Here is a 16390-nt window from a genome sequence, read left to right on the forward strand (position 1 = left end):
CAGCTGGCTATAAAATAGAAATCTGAGTGCTCTAATAACCCTTCCCTTAATTGTTCCAGGGTTTTCCAAACTTCTGGTACTTGGGGACACAGATTTTTCTTCTTCTTTTGATGCATCTCCAATCCTTACTGGGCAAACAGAACGATGGACTGACAATTGGTAATACTTAACTGGGAGACCACACAACTGCAGAAAGTGTTCCATGCCAGGCCCCTGTTTTAGAAGCCAGTCCAGAAAAACAGGTTGTTTACCTGTAACTGGTGATCTTCGAGTGGTACCAATTGTCAGTCCATCGGTCTGTTTGCCCAGTAAGGATTGGAGATGCATCTAGGATTCCCTGCATCTGGGCAGTGTTAATGTTTCTGGGATTGGTTGTCAAAGGCTTTCATGGCCGGAGTTCATTAGATGTTTTAGATGTTCCAGGCTGTGTGGCTGTGGTCTTGGCATTGTAGGGCCTGACGTTTCGCCAGCAGCTGTGACTGGCATCCTCAGAGGTATAACACAGAAAGATGGAGTACTCTCTGTGTCGAGGTAAGAACAAAAATGGTAGGCAGGTAATTTATATCTACTCAGGAAGGTGAGGTAGGGCTGAGTCATTCTCTTGCAGGAGTTCCCCAGACTGTGTGACATGCTAATGGAGGAGCTTTCCTGAGGAGGTTCTTTTGCATATGGATCGGCTGTTGAAATTCTAATTTTATCTGTAGTGCTATTGTAAGATATAGAGCAGTGGTTCCTCTAAAGGGCTGATAACAGGGCAGAGAGGCCAAAGCCTTCCCCTGAGGAGAGCATAAGAGCCCTGCTGGATCAGACCAGTGAGGGTCCATCTAGTCCAGCCTCCTGTCTCACCCAGTGGCCAGCCAGTTCCTCTGGAGGGCCAACAACGGCAGAGAGGCCGAGGCCTTCCCCTGAGAAGAACCTCAGAAGAGCCCTGCTGGAGCAGACCAGTGAGGGTCCATCTAGTCCAGCCTCCTGTCTCACCCAGTGGCCAGCCAGTTCCTCTGGAGGGCCAACAACGGCAGAGAGGCCGAGGCCTTCCCCTGAGAAGAACCTCAGAAGAGCCCTGCTGGAGCAGACCAGTGAGGGTCCATCTAGTCCAGCCTCCTGTCTCACCCAGTGGCCAGCCAGTTCCTCTGGAGGGCCAACAACGGCAGAGAGGCCGAGGCCTTCCCCTGAGAAGAACCTCAGAAGAGCCCTGCTGGAGCAGACCAGTGAGGGTCCATCTAGTCCAGCCTCCTGTCTCACCCAGTGGCCAGCCAGTTCCTCTGGAGGGCCAACAACGGCAGAGAGGCCGAGGCCTTCCCCTGGTGTTGCCTCCTGGCTCTGGGATTCAGAGGATTAGTGATTCTGAATGTGGAGGTTCCCCTCAGTCACCACGGCTAATAGCTGCTGATAGACCCGTCATGGAGGACGGGGCGATCAGTGTCTACTAGTCACAATGGATATTAGCTCTCTCCAGTACCAGAGGCAGTATGGCTCTTTGTATCCATTCCTGGGGAGCCCGGGTGGGAGGATGCCGTTGCCGTCATGCTGCTTGTGGGTTTCCTAGAGGCAGGTGGGTCAGCTTCCGTGTGGACAGAATGCTGGACTTTATCGGCCTTTGGTCTGACCCAGCGTGGTTCTACTTTCGTTCTTGCCTTCTTATCTGTCAACCGTATCATGAGCCGTACCAGGGAACCCCAACGTGTCCTCAGTCGTTCGGGATGACATCACTGCCCATGTATTAGCCAAGAATGGCGTGGAGGTGTATTCCGCAAGGTGAATTAAAGTTTCAAGGCACTTACGCCATTCTCCTGGCCAGGGTTGCCAAAAGAACAGGACAAAAAAAAAAAAGTCCTCTCAAATGTTTTGTCATACTTTGTGACTTGCTTGCTGATCGGCTGAATAGTTAAAATTCCCAATAGCATAGTCTCTGGTACTGTGGCAGATTTTATATTCAAGGTTTTCTGCATTTCAGCATGTATTTCTTTCCGATATTTAGTAGTCTTTTGACAAGAACACCGCATATGATAAAACGTACCATCGGTCTCTGTACATTTCCAGCATTTTCCAGCATAATTTTTGTCCATTCTCTCTATATCTTTCGTGGTACTATACCGGCGGAAAAAACATCTCGTACCAATTTTCTCTTAAGTGCCTGACTAGCCGTAAATCTTATATTCTTTGTCCACAAATGTTCCCGTTGTTGAAATGAGATCTCTTTGCCGAAGTTCTGCATCCATTTCACCATCCGTTTCTGGATCTGTTCTGTCTCTATGCCATATTGAAGTAAAAATTTATAAATGTGAGCAATGCTCCCTCTAAGCTGTGGAGTCTTGTGAGCAAACATTCTGCTTTGTGAGCTACTGGCAATTAAAGTGGTGAGCGAGCGATTTGGCTACTGCATCAATTGGTTTGCTCTGGAGCCCTCCTTCCTGAGCTAAGAGACAACTGTGTGAGCTGGAGGCTAAAAAACTGTGAGCCAGCTCACACTAACACAGCTTAGAGGGAACACTGAATGTGACCTAAAAGATTAACTTTTTTATTCAGTGCCATCTTTTTAAAATCTGTCAAGTCTAAAAAAAGAAAAAAAAGGAAAGTCTTCTTGCAATTCACCCAGGACTCCCAGAAAAGAGTGTCTGTGAGACAAAAGGACCAAAACATCTGGTGATGTGAAATGAATTCTCCAGTATAGAGGTAAAAGTTGACAAAGGAACAAGGTTAGGCAAAAGGATAGAAGTCTTGCTTTCATTGAGTATCTCCAAACCAAGAGTGGAGCAGGAAGTAAAGACAGTTTTGGACTGTGGACTTCTGGTTTAATTGTCATGGCTTCTCCCCCAGAATTGTGGGAACTGTAGCATTTTGAAGGTGATGAAATCGTCAGACAACCACCGTTCTTACATTCGTTGTGGGGCAGCATGATCTCCCCCCCCCCCGCCAAGCATACATAGCGGTAGCCTGAGTCTCAAAATACATTTCTGGTACAAGTGTCAGCAACATAATGTGGCTTTAACTGAAACGCGGGCAATGCGAAGAATGTTGTGATTCTGTGTTTCTTGCCATCTGTATGGAACAAATCAATAGAGGGGGGTTCTTTCTTGGAACCACTGGTGTGCAGAGTTTGAACTTAGGAACCATGAAATTCCTAGAAGAAGAAGAAGAAGAGTTGGTTTTATACCCTGCTTTTCTCTACCCAAAGAGGTTTCAAAGTGGCTTACAATCGCCTTCCCTTCCTCCCTCCACAACAGATACCCTGTGTGGTAGGTGGGGCTGAGAGAACTCTAACTCTGAGAGAACTGTGACTGACCCAAGGTCACCCAGCTGGCTGCATGTGGAGGAGAGGGGAGTCAAACCCAGTTCTCCAGATTAGAGTCCTGCTGCTCTTAACCACTACACCGAGCTAGAAGCTTCAATTCTTCCTCAAATCAAAATATCAGGAGTGGTGGACAAGTCTCCATCAGTTAAAGCTTTAACCACACTTTCCCGGCTGTTGGAAGATAAAGAAACCACGTACTTTTATGGTCCTTTCCACACTAGACCTTAAATCCTGGTTCAACCCTGTCCCCGAAGATACATTCTACACTACACGCGAGTTCACCCCAGTAATTATCTTAGGGTATTTTTACATTCTACACTACACTCGAGTTCACCCCTATAATTATCTTGGAGTATTTTTTGTTTCCACATTACATTGAGATCACCACGGTTTCGCCATACACTTGTCCCGGGATAAACAGATGCTGTTATAACCAGGGATAAATGCAAGGTATTGTGTCGCGAGTTGAACTCTGATAAAACCAGGGATGAGATCCAAGTGCGGAAAGGACCTGTATCTAGCTGTGCTAAATGAGACCCAACAGGTGCTGATTAAGAACAAGAGTGTACCCCTAAGGTACACAAAGAATCGATTGGGGGGGGGGGAATGGAGTCTCAGAAGACCTCTGCAAACCTCAAAATAAATACAATTTAGAAGACATAAAATGAGTTTTAATCACACATAAATTACACATGCACCATAAAAATTGAACAAAGCTGAGTCCAGTGACACCTTTAAGACCAACAAAGTTTAATTCTGGGTATAAACTTTTGTGCACACAAAAGCTTATATCCAGAATTAAATTTTGTTAGTCTTAAAGGTGCCACTGGACTCTGTTCTGTTACTTCAGACCAACACAGCTACCCACCCGAATCTTCCATAAAATTGCTCTACTATACATATGCAGTTGGTCAAAGAATACAATACAACGAAAAACGGCAAACGCATTTTGGCTAACTGCCTTCTTCAGTGATTTATACCCTGCCATACCCTGCCACACATTTTGTTAGTCTTTAAGGTGCCACTGGACAAGATCTACGGCTTGGTGTAGTGGTTAAGAGCGGCGAACTCTAATCTGGGAGAACCGGGTTTGATTCCCCACTCCTCTACATGCAGCCAGCTGGGTGACCTTGGGACAGTCCTCAAAAAGGGCTCTCTCAGCCCCACCTACCTCACAGGGGGTCTGATGTGGGGAGGGGATGGGGAGGGGAATGTAAACTGCTCTGAGACTCTGTGTAAAGGGTGGGGTATAAATCCAATCTCTCCTCCTCCTCTTCCTCTTCCTCCTCTTGCTCTTTTCTACTGCCTTCTTCAGTGGTGCAATAAAGCAGCTTCCGATGAATATAAAGGTAATCACCATGTATATATGTATCCAAATATCTCACATATCAAAAGGTCTCCTCGTGTTTAGTGCATATTGTAGACTTGTAGCTGAGTTGAAAGAGGAGAAATCTTAAGAGTCTTTATAGCAAGGCTTCTTTGAAGGCCTGTCACTGATATATGAAGTGCAGGCACATAACCTGATCCAAAAAGGGGCAGGATAATATTTGGATGAGGTTCCAGCAGCCTTCAAGAGCAACTGGGAAGAATTCTGCTTAGGTTTCGGTTTCAGCGTGCTCAAGAAGACACACCTGAAGGTGTCTCCTACTTCTTTTCAGGATGGCGGACACAGACCTGTTTATGGAATGTGAGGAGGAGGAGTTAGAGCCGTGGCAGAAAATCAGCGACGTAATCGAGGACTCGGTGGTTGAAGATTACAATTTGATCGACAAAACCGCTACGGGTAAGTAATCTTTTATGTATTCTTTTCCTTTGAGATGTCAGGTGTTGTACTCTGTCGCTCGGCATTTGGTGGAAAACAATGGTGATTGTGTTGTCTGTAGCTGGGAAAAAATCAAGTTGCCTGTCGATCCCAGGCATATCATGTTGTTTGTTTTCCCAGTGCATAAAATACTCCTGAATATTCGTTCATCACTCTCTAATAGAGGTTTTTAAGCAGGGTGGAACTCTCCTGGTGCTCTGCAGTTGATTCAGAATGATTATGTCAAGTCCTGGATGCAATCACTCTCACAAACACTCTTGTAGCAGCAAGATTTGTTCATTAAGAGGTAGAAAGGTTCCAAGCATAGACAGCTTCTGTGTCGGAACTGGGGCCCAGACGCCAGTTCCGCCAATATACTGAAAGCAAGAAATTCCACAAATGCCATGCAACCAATCATTGCTCCCATTTAGCCTGGCATACTTTTGCCCCTGCCCTTGCAACTGCCCCTAACACCTGCAAGCTAATGGTTACCTTATCTAGAAGCTCCCCAGACTACAAGGTCACACAGAACGATGAGATTATATACTTCCCAAGGTGTTCTCAACACACTCGGCGGGCCCCGTGTGAGAACTGTTACGAGCTGGCACTAACCAAGCAAAGCAGACAGCCGTGCACATCCACTCCCCAGTTCCCGGCAGAGATGATAAACAGCAGTGAAGAAGAGCAAGGTTGCATGCAACATAGGAGTCGTAGAAGAATCCATGTGAATCCATAACACAACCAATGGAATAATGAAATGTGGGAGAGTAACCCCCTAATGCAACAGCACATGAGTGTAAGAAAACAGGAAATATTTGGCAAGCAAGACCTGAGCTTGACAGATTATTATGGTACACGCACACATTCTAGCTCGGGGGTCCCCTGCCTTTTTTAGCGTATGAGCACCAGTGTTCCCTCTAAGCTGAGCTAGCTCACAGTTTTTTAGCCTCCAGCTCACACAGTTTTGTCTCAGCTCAGGAAGGATGGCTCCAGAGCAAACCAATTGATGCAGTAGCCAAATAGCTCGTTCACAACTTTAATGGCAGGAGGAGCTCACCAAGTAGAATTTTTGCTCACAAGACCCCACAGCTTAGAGGGAGCATTGGTGGGTACGTTTTGGAATTCTGACATGGGTGATGGGCAGGGGTCATTTCCTGCGGGAGCGCACAGGAGCGGAGCTCCGGCAGTAAGGGGCCCAGGGGGCGGGCACATGCAACAAGCCCCGCCCCCTGCTCCCAGCAGCCCTCAGTCAGAGCAAGAAGCAGCCAGGTAAGTTGCAGAGGCCCCCCCCCCAGCCCCCTGTGGCACCTTTAAGACCACGTTTATTCAGGTACAAGCTCTCCTCTGTGAGGGCAGATCTGCCCCCCCCCCCTCCATAGTTAGCAATCCAAAACAGTCCAGTGGAGCCTGAGCGGTGGGTGTTGCCTTCTGACACACTTCCGGTGATGTCAGGGGGTGTGGCCTATGCAAATGAGCTATGCTAATGAGTTATGCTAATGAGCTCCTGCACCTCTTTTTCTACGAAATGACCCCTGGTGGTGGGTGCTACCGCAGAATGGCCACCAGAGGAGGTGGAGCCAGATACGCACAGAGAAGCCCCAAGTGCAGGGAACAAGAGAAGCAATTTTTGAAAACACACAGGGAATGAGGTGAGAGCCCGGGTGTGAGTGTGGATGCCTCCTTGTCAGTGGAGGCCCCGATCGCAAATGTTGCCAGGCTGCTGTTTTTCGAGCTATGCCAGGTCAGGCTACTGGCCCCTGACCTCTCTCGCCCCAGCCTAGCCACTGTAATCCACACCGCGGTCACCTCCAGATAGGACTACTGTCACTCAGTCTACGTATGGCTGCCCCTTTCGGTCTGACCTGGAAACTTCAGCTGATCCAGAATGCGGCAAGCGCGAGTCCTCCCGGGGATTCTGCGCGCGGCACAAATCCATCCTGTGCCCTGGGGGCTGCACGGGCTTCCGGTGGAGTACCGGATCAGGTTCAGGATTAGGGTACTAACCAATGTTCCCTGTAAGCTGTGGAGTCTTGTGAGCAAGGATTCTACTTTGTGAGCTCCTGCCTTTAAAGTTGTGAGCGAGCGATTTGGCTACAGCATAAATTAGTTTGCTCTGGAGCCCTCCCTCCTGAGCGAAGACAAAAATCTGTGAGCTGGAGGCTGTCGCGGGCTGGAGTGCAGGCAGGGCATGAGCTATCTGAAGATTAGCTCCGCCATTGTTTTTTTTTTTTTCCCCCAAGTATTTTTATTAATTTTCAACACTTTACTAAGACAAACCTCCATAACAGTGACAAACCTAAATACATATAAACAACCACAACCACCCTCCACCAGAACCCCCACAATTATCTTTTCCATAGCAACACAGAGAGACTCACATCCTTTCTAAGTCCTGTCTTCCCTTTTCTCTCATAGCCTTCACTTTTTATTAATTAGGATCTTATACTTATACCTCTTGCTAAAGCTTTTACTCCTTCAGAGCTATATCATGGTTCTTATCTGTGTTGTGGACCTTAAGCTTCTTAGTACTATGATTTTTATATATTTTTTTCCTTGTGTTATCTTCTTATAGTTATATATATTTATAAACTTCTGCTCCTGCTCATGCCTTAATTCAGTCATTAGCATAGATACTTTTTCATAATCCTTTAACAAAACAAGACTGTTCTCTTTTACCAATGATAAATTTAAGCCTTCACATGCCACAACATAAACTTATACCTATATCAAAAATAATCTCCTTTCACTATATTTAATTAAACATTGCACACATTCCAAAACCCTCCTATTCATCCCCTACACCTTCTATAAGGTAGGGCATGAACTATCTGAAGATTAGCTCCGCCATTGTTCAGTGGCCTCTCAGCAGTTGGAAAATCAGCCTTCATGCTGAAGTTCAGGAAGTGATGTAAGATGGTCGGACAGTCAGCCTCCATGCTGGAGTTCAGGAAGTGATGTAAGATGTTCAGACAATCAGCCTCCATGCTGGAGTTCAGGAAGTGATGTAAGATATTCAGACAATCAGCCTCCATGCTGGAGTTCAGGAAGTGATGTAAGATGTTCGGACAGTCAGCCTCCATGCTGGAGTTCAGGAAGTGATGTAAGATGTTCGGACAGTCAGCCTCCATGCTGGAGTTCAGGAAGTGATGAGAAATGGAGCTTATTGAAGAGGGGTGTGACATGTAACGGTTAAATGTGTTTGGCTTGGGCAACGGAGAGCTGGTTTGTTGTATTTGATTGATTTTAACGTGATTGTGGACCACTTTGAGGCCTTAAGGGAGAAAGTGAAAGATATTTAAATTGCGATCTTTCATCTGTTTTTGTAATTGTTGTTCTATGGACATCGTAAGCTGGCTTGGGTTCCGCAAAGTAGAAGGCAGCTAACAAATATCTTCCTCATTATATAAATAAATATTAATGTCGTCGACTACTGCTCCCCACCACGACCTGCCAGTTTGGTGTAGCGGTTAAGAGCGCAATCTCTAAACTGGGAAAACCGGGTTTGATTCTCCACACCTCCACTCACAGCTGCTAGTGTCACCTTGGGTCAGTCATAAGTTCTTTCAGAGCTGTTTGAGAGAGCTCTCTCAGCCCCGCCTACCTCACAGGGTGTCTGTTGTGGAGAGGGGAAGGGAAAGGAGATTGTAAGCCACTCTGAGACTCCTTCAGGTAGTGAAGGGCAGGGTATAAATCCAATCTCTTCTCTTCTTCTTTTAGCAAATTCTTACGTGGCAGTGCCTTCCATGTAGGGATTTTGTAAAGTGTGAATGAGTCCTAATGGTGAGAGAGAGAGCCTCGTCCCTTGGGTTTCATCAAATCACACCCCTCTCAGTGTTGCTGTGGTATATATGCTCTATGTGTAAAGAAGACAAGTCCACTCAGATTTGACAGAAATTGCCCTGAAAGACTCCTGTGTTCTGGAAGTGATAGAGTTTTGATAGATTGTTAAATAAATAAATGAATGAAACACAGCTGGGTTTGTGAGGTTTTTGCCTATAGGGGAGACAGTTTTTCTTTGATTCACACTCTGTGTACCTAAACTTGGTAGATTTCTGCTGCCACCAGGAATTAAAATTCCAATTTTCTCTCTTTTGGTAGAATGACCTAGGGTCTGGGCACTTCAGAGGACTATGTGGCCCTGAGGAAGGACTATTCTGATTTCTGGGATACCTTTAAACAAAAATGATTTATTTAATAATGAACAAAATATGTTTCTGGTTATTTTGAACTGTTGCTGATGAAAGGAAGTTGTAGATATAACTGGCAAAGCTTGATGTCGCAAACAGTCTCTCAAACTCCCAAAACTCCACTCTGACACTCTCTCTCTCTCTCTCTCTCTCTCTCTCTCTCTCTCTCTCATCTATATATCTATATATCTATATATCTATATATCTATATCTATCTATCTATATCTATCTATTTATCTATATCTATCTATATCTATCTATATATCTATATCTATCTATATATATAGATATATATCTATATATATCTATATCTATCATCTATCTATCTATCTAGCCACACAGGCTAAACTCTTGGTCTTAGGCACACAAGATAAAACATTTGTCCAACCACACAGTTTAGATGCAACTTGTTTCTTTGCCGTATAGACTCTCTCACAAAACTCTTAATCACACAGACTCTCTTCAAAACTCTCTGTCACACAGACTCTCTTCAAAACTCTTCCATACTTGTCTCTCTCCAAACAAGGAATCACTCATAGACACACACACAGACTCCTCTCAGAACATCTCCTCCCACACTCTCAGTCAGCAGCTAATCACAATACACTTATCTCCCTCTATCACTCTTCTTACAGTACTGCAGTCAAACTCAACATTTAAAGAGAGACACACACCAAAACATAGAACCATTACGGGGTTCTTCTTGTTGGTTACACTGAAATAGGGCAGTAGGAACATATGAAGAGCCCTGCTGGATCAGACCATCTAGTCCAGCATCCAGTCTCACACAGTGGCCAGCCAGTTACTATAGAGGTCCGACAACAGGGCAGAGAGGCCAAGACCTACCCACGATGCTATCTCCTGGCACTGGGATTCAGGGATTGACTGCCTCTTAATGTGGAGGTCCCTTTAGTCACCATGGCTAGTAGCCACTGACAGACCTGTCCTCCGTGAATCTGTCTAATCCCGTTTTCAAGCTGTTCACTCCTGTGACCATCACTACATCCTCTGGCAGCAAATTCCACACTTTAATCACTCTCTATGTAAAGAAGTATTTCCTTTGGTCCAGCCTGAACCCTACTGCCCATCAGCTTCATTGGGTGCCCCCGATTTCTAGAATTTTGAGGGTGAGAGAGGAAGTTCTCTCTGTCAACTCTCTCTACCCTGTGCATAATTTTATAAACCTCTCTCATGTCCCCCCCTTTAGTCGTCTCTTTTCCAAACTGGAAAGTCTCCAGCTTTTCCTCGTAGGGAGGGTGTTCCAACCCCCTCATCATCTATTTCCCTCTCTGGAATGTCCTTTGAGAGATACGGTGACCAAGACTGTACACGTTATTCCAAATGAGGCCGCACCATACAGGAGGATTGTAGTGTTGGTTGTTTTATTTCCATTCTCTTTCCTAATAATCCCTAACATTTTCCTCGAGCTTTCCACTACAACCCCAAGACCTCTTTCAGTCTTAGTCTGAGCCAATGCTCCTTCTAAGCTGTGGAGTCTTGTGAGCAAAAATTCCTCTTTGCGAGCTACTGGCATTAAAGTTGTGAGCAGGCGATTTGGCCACTGCACAAATTAGTTTGCTCTGGAGCCGTCGTCCCTGAGCTAAGACAAAAATCTGTGAGCTGAAGGTTAAAAAACCTGTGAGCTAGCTCACACTCACTCAGATTAGAGTGAACACTGGCTCTGAGCCAGTTCAGACCCCATCAGAATATATTTAAAATTGGGATTTTTCTTGTTGTTGCTGTGGTTTCGGTTGTTGCTGTGGTTTCAGTGTGCATCACCTTAGGCTTACCCACGTAGGTGGTGCACTGATGTCACACCAGAAGTGACATCACCAGTGATGGTGGGCCTAGGCCTCCCTCCCGCTCCCCACTGGTTGCCAGGGGTACCTGGCAACCATCCTCATGAGCTGGAGAAACGCGGGGGGGGGGTGCCTCTTCTATGAAGCCAACAGTCATCTCAGGGATGTGTAAAAAATTGCATTGAAAAATTATTCTCAGCTGGGAGGGGAAAGAAATCTGTTGTTCAGTTACTTGGAGGCATGTTCTTAATTGATCACAATATTTTGCATTGAATTGATGAATCTGGTTGATTAACCAGATGAATTGTGCATCTTGAAATACCGACCAATTAAAATGGCCGACGTTGGGGATAGTTCTGTGAGGAGAGGAGCCGAGAGCACCTGTTGGTCCCAGTGAAGCTAGTGAAGGGGGCTGAACAGCATTCTCTCCCTCTGCTGAACTTTGCAGAATCCCTAGACAAAGATTGGCTACAACCGTCGCTAAGCATTGTGGGGATTGTAGGCTGTCTGCTTCCCACTCCCACACAGGTCTCTCCTGGGCCTAGGCCGCACCAGGCCCCATCTCCCAGTCCTACACAGACCATGACAACCGGGATCAAGGATTGCACACTGTTTTCCTTCCCTTGTCATAGTTAGCCACTACATCTGAACAACATGAACGGTGGGAGGCCACAATTGTGTGAATGCCACAATTCTGTGAGGGGATGGCGACTTAAGCTTGGTGGGCTGTGGAACTGTGTTCTTTCCCTCAAGGAGTTAAAGCGAAGGGGACTGCGTTCTTTTTCCTCACAGTGTTATGCTCACAGGACAGTCTGAGCTGAGAGAAAGATCCCTCACTTGGGACAGAGTGAGTATACCAGGCCTGGTATACAAGGCTGCGGGCCTTGAATAGTAACAAGAGAAATAGGTTGTCGCGTTAGCTTTGTGTTTATTTTGCCTTTAGACACTGTTATATATTTTAAACACCTTGTCTTGGTTTCAGTGCCCCATTACTGTATTAATAACCCATTTGTTTAATGTTCTCTGCCTGGTCATCACGCCTATATTTTTTGGCTTAAAAGGGGCATTTTGGTTGGGCTTGGGAGGGTACTCTGGGCCTTCCCAAGGGACCCTAAGTCCAAAGTGGTGGCAGTCGAAGGTGGCAACCCACAGGGGGTCATGACACCGGTTAAGACCAGTGTTGCTTTATAACCGCATCTGCTCCATATTAGAATGTGCTAAAAATGAAAGACTAGAGAACGATGTGGAAGAGTTGTTGGAAAACATTGTCTTCGGCTTGGATTCGTGTTCTTAAATCTGGCATGTAAGAGAAATCATCCCTTCCGGGCTGTTAATATCCTTGGGGGTGTATCAAATTGGCATGTTTAATAGCTTGTCTCCTCATCTGGCTGTTGCCGTTTAGCTCACACTAACTCAGCTTAGAGGGAAACACTGGATGCAAGTATGATAAGTACTCTTCAGCCCGTTGGCAAGTGAATTACAAAGTTTGAATCCTAAGAGCAAAGATTTCTAGTAAAAGAGAACAACACTGTGGGACTGGGCCAATTACCAGTATGAGATGTAGTCCCATCAGCCAGCGGACTACAAAATACGATAAAACAATTCAGTCTAACAGCAGAGATTCTTAATAAAACAAAATTAACGCTGTGAGGCTGGTGCCGAAGGACTGGAAAAACAGCACAAGCAAACCGAAAACCGTCTCTAAGGCAACAAAGTAGTCGATGGAGGTCGCCTTTATCCCTTATGTAATACAATTCAATCTAACAGCAAGATTCTTACTAAAATAAAATAATCCAGTGGGCCTGGGAACGTAAAAATTCTTGTCTAAGACAACAAAACCATCTATGCAGGGAAAGTTTATTCCTTACAGAAGTCACCTGTTGATCCATTATCGAATAGTTCTGTTCCCTTTATACGGATGCCCCAACTGAACGATTTTGTTTTACACATTTTGCAAAACAATGGTAGTCTAGGGGCCTTCCTGACAGCCTCAGGTAGACCTCTCCCTATTGCAGGAGCCACCACAGAGAAGACGTGTGATGGGCAGTGGCTGGTTTTACCTGTGTACAGGTTGACACCTTCTCATAAGCCCAGCTGGCACAGTGGAATATCACAGCATAGGGGGGGGGTCTTGTTGGTTCAGTGGAATGAAGGACCTTGTATGCGGTGGCTCAAGTGGTTAAGACGCTGAACTGCCAACCGGAAGGTCAGTAGTTCGGCAGTTCGAGACCCGAGTGCCACATGACGAAGTGAGCTCCCGTCTCTGGCCCCAGCTCCTGCCAACCTAGCAGTTCGAAAGCAAGAAATCGCAAGTAGATAAATAGGTACCGCTTCGGTGGGAAGGTTAACAGCGTTCCGTGCGCCTTGGTGTTTAGTCATTCCGGCCACATGACCACGGAAACGTCTTCGGACAGCGCTGGCTCTTCGGCTCGGAAACGGAGATGAGCACCGCAACCCTAGAGTCGGACTCGACTGGCTTTCGAGCAAGGGAGACATTTACCTTTTAAATAAAAGTCTTAACAGGGAACTGCATCTCCCGTATCAACTATTCAAGGCAGAAAGCGGAAACCCTAACCCCACCCTGGCTGTCGCATCGCTGGCCTCTTGACCGACGTCTCCAACTCTGTGCTGGCGCGGTTCTCCGAGACTGCCCCCCCAACCCTTGCTACCAGCGGATGAATCCTGGGCATCGGGGGTGGCTTCAGGAGTCGGCGGGATGCTTTTGCTCCTCCATGGAGGCTCCAGGGCTCCACAGCTGGCTCAGCGGGACCAGCGCCGCCCCCCCCCCCCCCCCCCACGGGCGGAAATATGAAGAATCTGCTTATTTATTTACATCGCTTTCAGTCTGCCTTCCTCACTGACTCAAGGCAGATAACACAGAGTGAGTGAAGGCAAATGGACAGCATGGGGCATTCAGTAAGCAATAAAATAGGATTCCGGTTGTAGAGCCAAGCAGAACTGAAGCAAAGCATAAGTCTTAACACACTGAACGATACAAAAAAATAATAATCACACAGTCAGGAATTACTGGTTTCTGGGCCAGTAACTCATTCCCGTGGCTTTAAAACAAAATAAAAAACTATTTACAAAATTATAATAAAAACAAACAAGGGAAAAGGGGTGTGTTCATTGAAACAAAGGCAAACATGGCAATCCCAGCTCTCTAGCCACGAACACTGACCCTGTGCAGCGGTCTTCCCAGCAGCACTGAGGCAGAAGCAGAAATTATTGAAGAGAGTGAAAAGCCTCTTCCTCCAGGCTCACAAGTCCTGTGTGCAGAAGGTTCTCTCCACCATCATCACCACCACCAATGTTCCCTCTAAACTGTGGAGTCTTGTGAGCAACAATTCTATTTTGTGAGCTACTGGCATTAAAGTTGTGAGCGACCGATTTGGCTACTGCATAAGTTAGTTTGCTCTGGAGCCATCCTTCCTGAGCTAAGACAAAAATGTGTGAGCTGGAGGCTAAAAATCTGTGGGCTAGCTCACACAAACTCAGCTTAAAGAGAACACTGACCACCACCATCATCATCTCCTCCACCACCAATCATCATCATCATCTCCACCACCACCATCATCATCACCAACATCATCATCTCCATCTCTACCACCACCTCCATCTCCTCCACCACCTCCATCTCCACCATCATCATCTCCTCCACCACCACTTCCACCTCCATCTCCTCCACCACCTCCATCTCCACCACCACCACCTCCTCCATCTCCACCACCACCTCCGACACCACCTCCATCTCCACCATCATCCTCTCCTCCACCACCACCTCCATCTTCACCACCTCCATCTCCACCTCCACCACCTCCATCTCCACCTCCACCTCCACCATCATCATCTCTTCCACCTCCTCCACCACCACCATCATCATCTCCACCACCACCCCCATCTCCACCACCTCCAACACCACCACCATCATCATCTCTTCCACCATCATCATCATCACCAACATCATCATCATCTCCACCACCACCACCAGATGTGGGCAGGCAGGGCAGATCTTTCAGTTGAGAGATGTGATCCCTCTATTCCACCCCCACCCCACCCCAAGATAACCCAGCTGTAGTATTTTGAACCAACTCTATTTTGCTATGGTCAGGCCTCACATGGAGTCCTGTGTGGGGCACCACATTTTAGGAAGGATGTTGACAAGCTCGAGCATGTCCAGAGGAGGGAAACCAGGATGGTGAGAGGGTTGGAATCCAAGTCTTATGAGGAAGGGCTGAAAGCATTGGGTATGTTTAGCCTGGGAAAGAGAAGGCTTAGAGAGGACATGATTGCAGTCTTCAAGTATCTGAAGGGCTGTCGTGTAGAAGATGGAGCAGATCTATTCTCTCTTGCTCTGGATTGCAAGACTAGATCTGATGGGTGGAAGTTAGCGCAACTCCGTTCCTTCTGTGCGTGTCATTCCCCGAGTAAAACACTTTGTGATATTCTGACTGAAAATGTCCTTCTCCAGTCCACTTTAATGCGCTCCCTTTCAGGATCGGAATGTTTAAACGTTCCATTTCTCGTTTTACAGTTTTGAACTTGCCTTGATTCACACGCTCCGTGTTCCTATTATATGCGTTGAGCAGCTTTGGACTTCCCTGTTGCATCCATTCACGCCAACAACCGAACGTCCTTCCGGCTTTAGTCCAGTTGCGTCATTAAGAGTAGCTGCAGTCGTACTTGTCCTCAGCTGTTCTCCAGTAGCTGGTTGAGGGCCATCCGACCTGGGGGTTCCGTCTTCCAGGACCAATGCTCCCGCTAAGCTGTGGAGTCTCGTGAGCAAAAATTCTACTTTGTGAGCTACTGGCATTAAAGTTGTGAGCGAGCCATTTGGCTCCTGCATAAATTAGTTGGCTCTGGAGCCCTCCTTCCTGAGCTAAGGCAAAAATGTGTGAGCCGGAGGCTAAAAAAATGTGAGCTAACTCACACTAACTCAGCTTAGAGGGAACACTGTCCAGGACTATATCTTTTTCTTCCATTTTGGATTGTCTCATCATAGGGCTTTTGAGGTAAGAGTTGTAGAAGAGGAGGAGGAAGAAGAGGAAGAGTTGGCTTTTATACCCCGTTTGGTGTATAGCCAGTTAGGTGTAGTGGTTAAGCGCACGGACTGTAATCTGGGAGAACCGGGTTTGATTCCCCACTCCTCCATTTGCAGCTGCTGGATGACCTTGGGCGAGCCATAGTTCTGGCACAGCTGTTCTTGAAAAAGAGCAGTTTCTGTCAGAGCTCTCTCAGCCCCACCTACCTCACAGGCAATGCTCCCTCTAAGCTGTGGAGTCTTGTGAGCAAAAATTCTACTTTGTGAGCT

At 46.6% G+C, this 16390-nt stretch overlaps 1 protein-coding gene across 1 annotated transcript in view; it reads left to right on the forward strand.

The window, feature by feature from the left end:
• The window catches only part of POGZ (pogo transposable element with ZNF domain), an 87562-nt gene that overhangs the window by 15898 nt on the left and 55274 nt on the right, over window positions 1-16390 (forward strand). Inside the window, exon 2 of the mRNA XM_015416038.1 lies at window positions 4951-5075. Within this exon, the coding sequence (XP_015271524.1) occupies window positions 4952-5075 (124 nt within the window). The 5' untranslated portion in view covers window position 4951. The remainder of the gene's footprint in view (window positions 1-4950; window positions 5076-16390) is intronic.

The sequence above is a fragment of the Gekko japonicus genome, unplaced genomic scaffold, assembly GCF_001447785.1.
Source record: "Gekko japonicus isolate JY-2015 unplaced genomic scaffold, Gekko_japonicus_V1.1 scaffold226, whole genome shotgun sequence".
NCBI lineage: Eukaryota > Metazoa > Chordata > Lepidosauria > Squamata > Gekkonidae > Gekko > Gekko japonicus.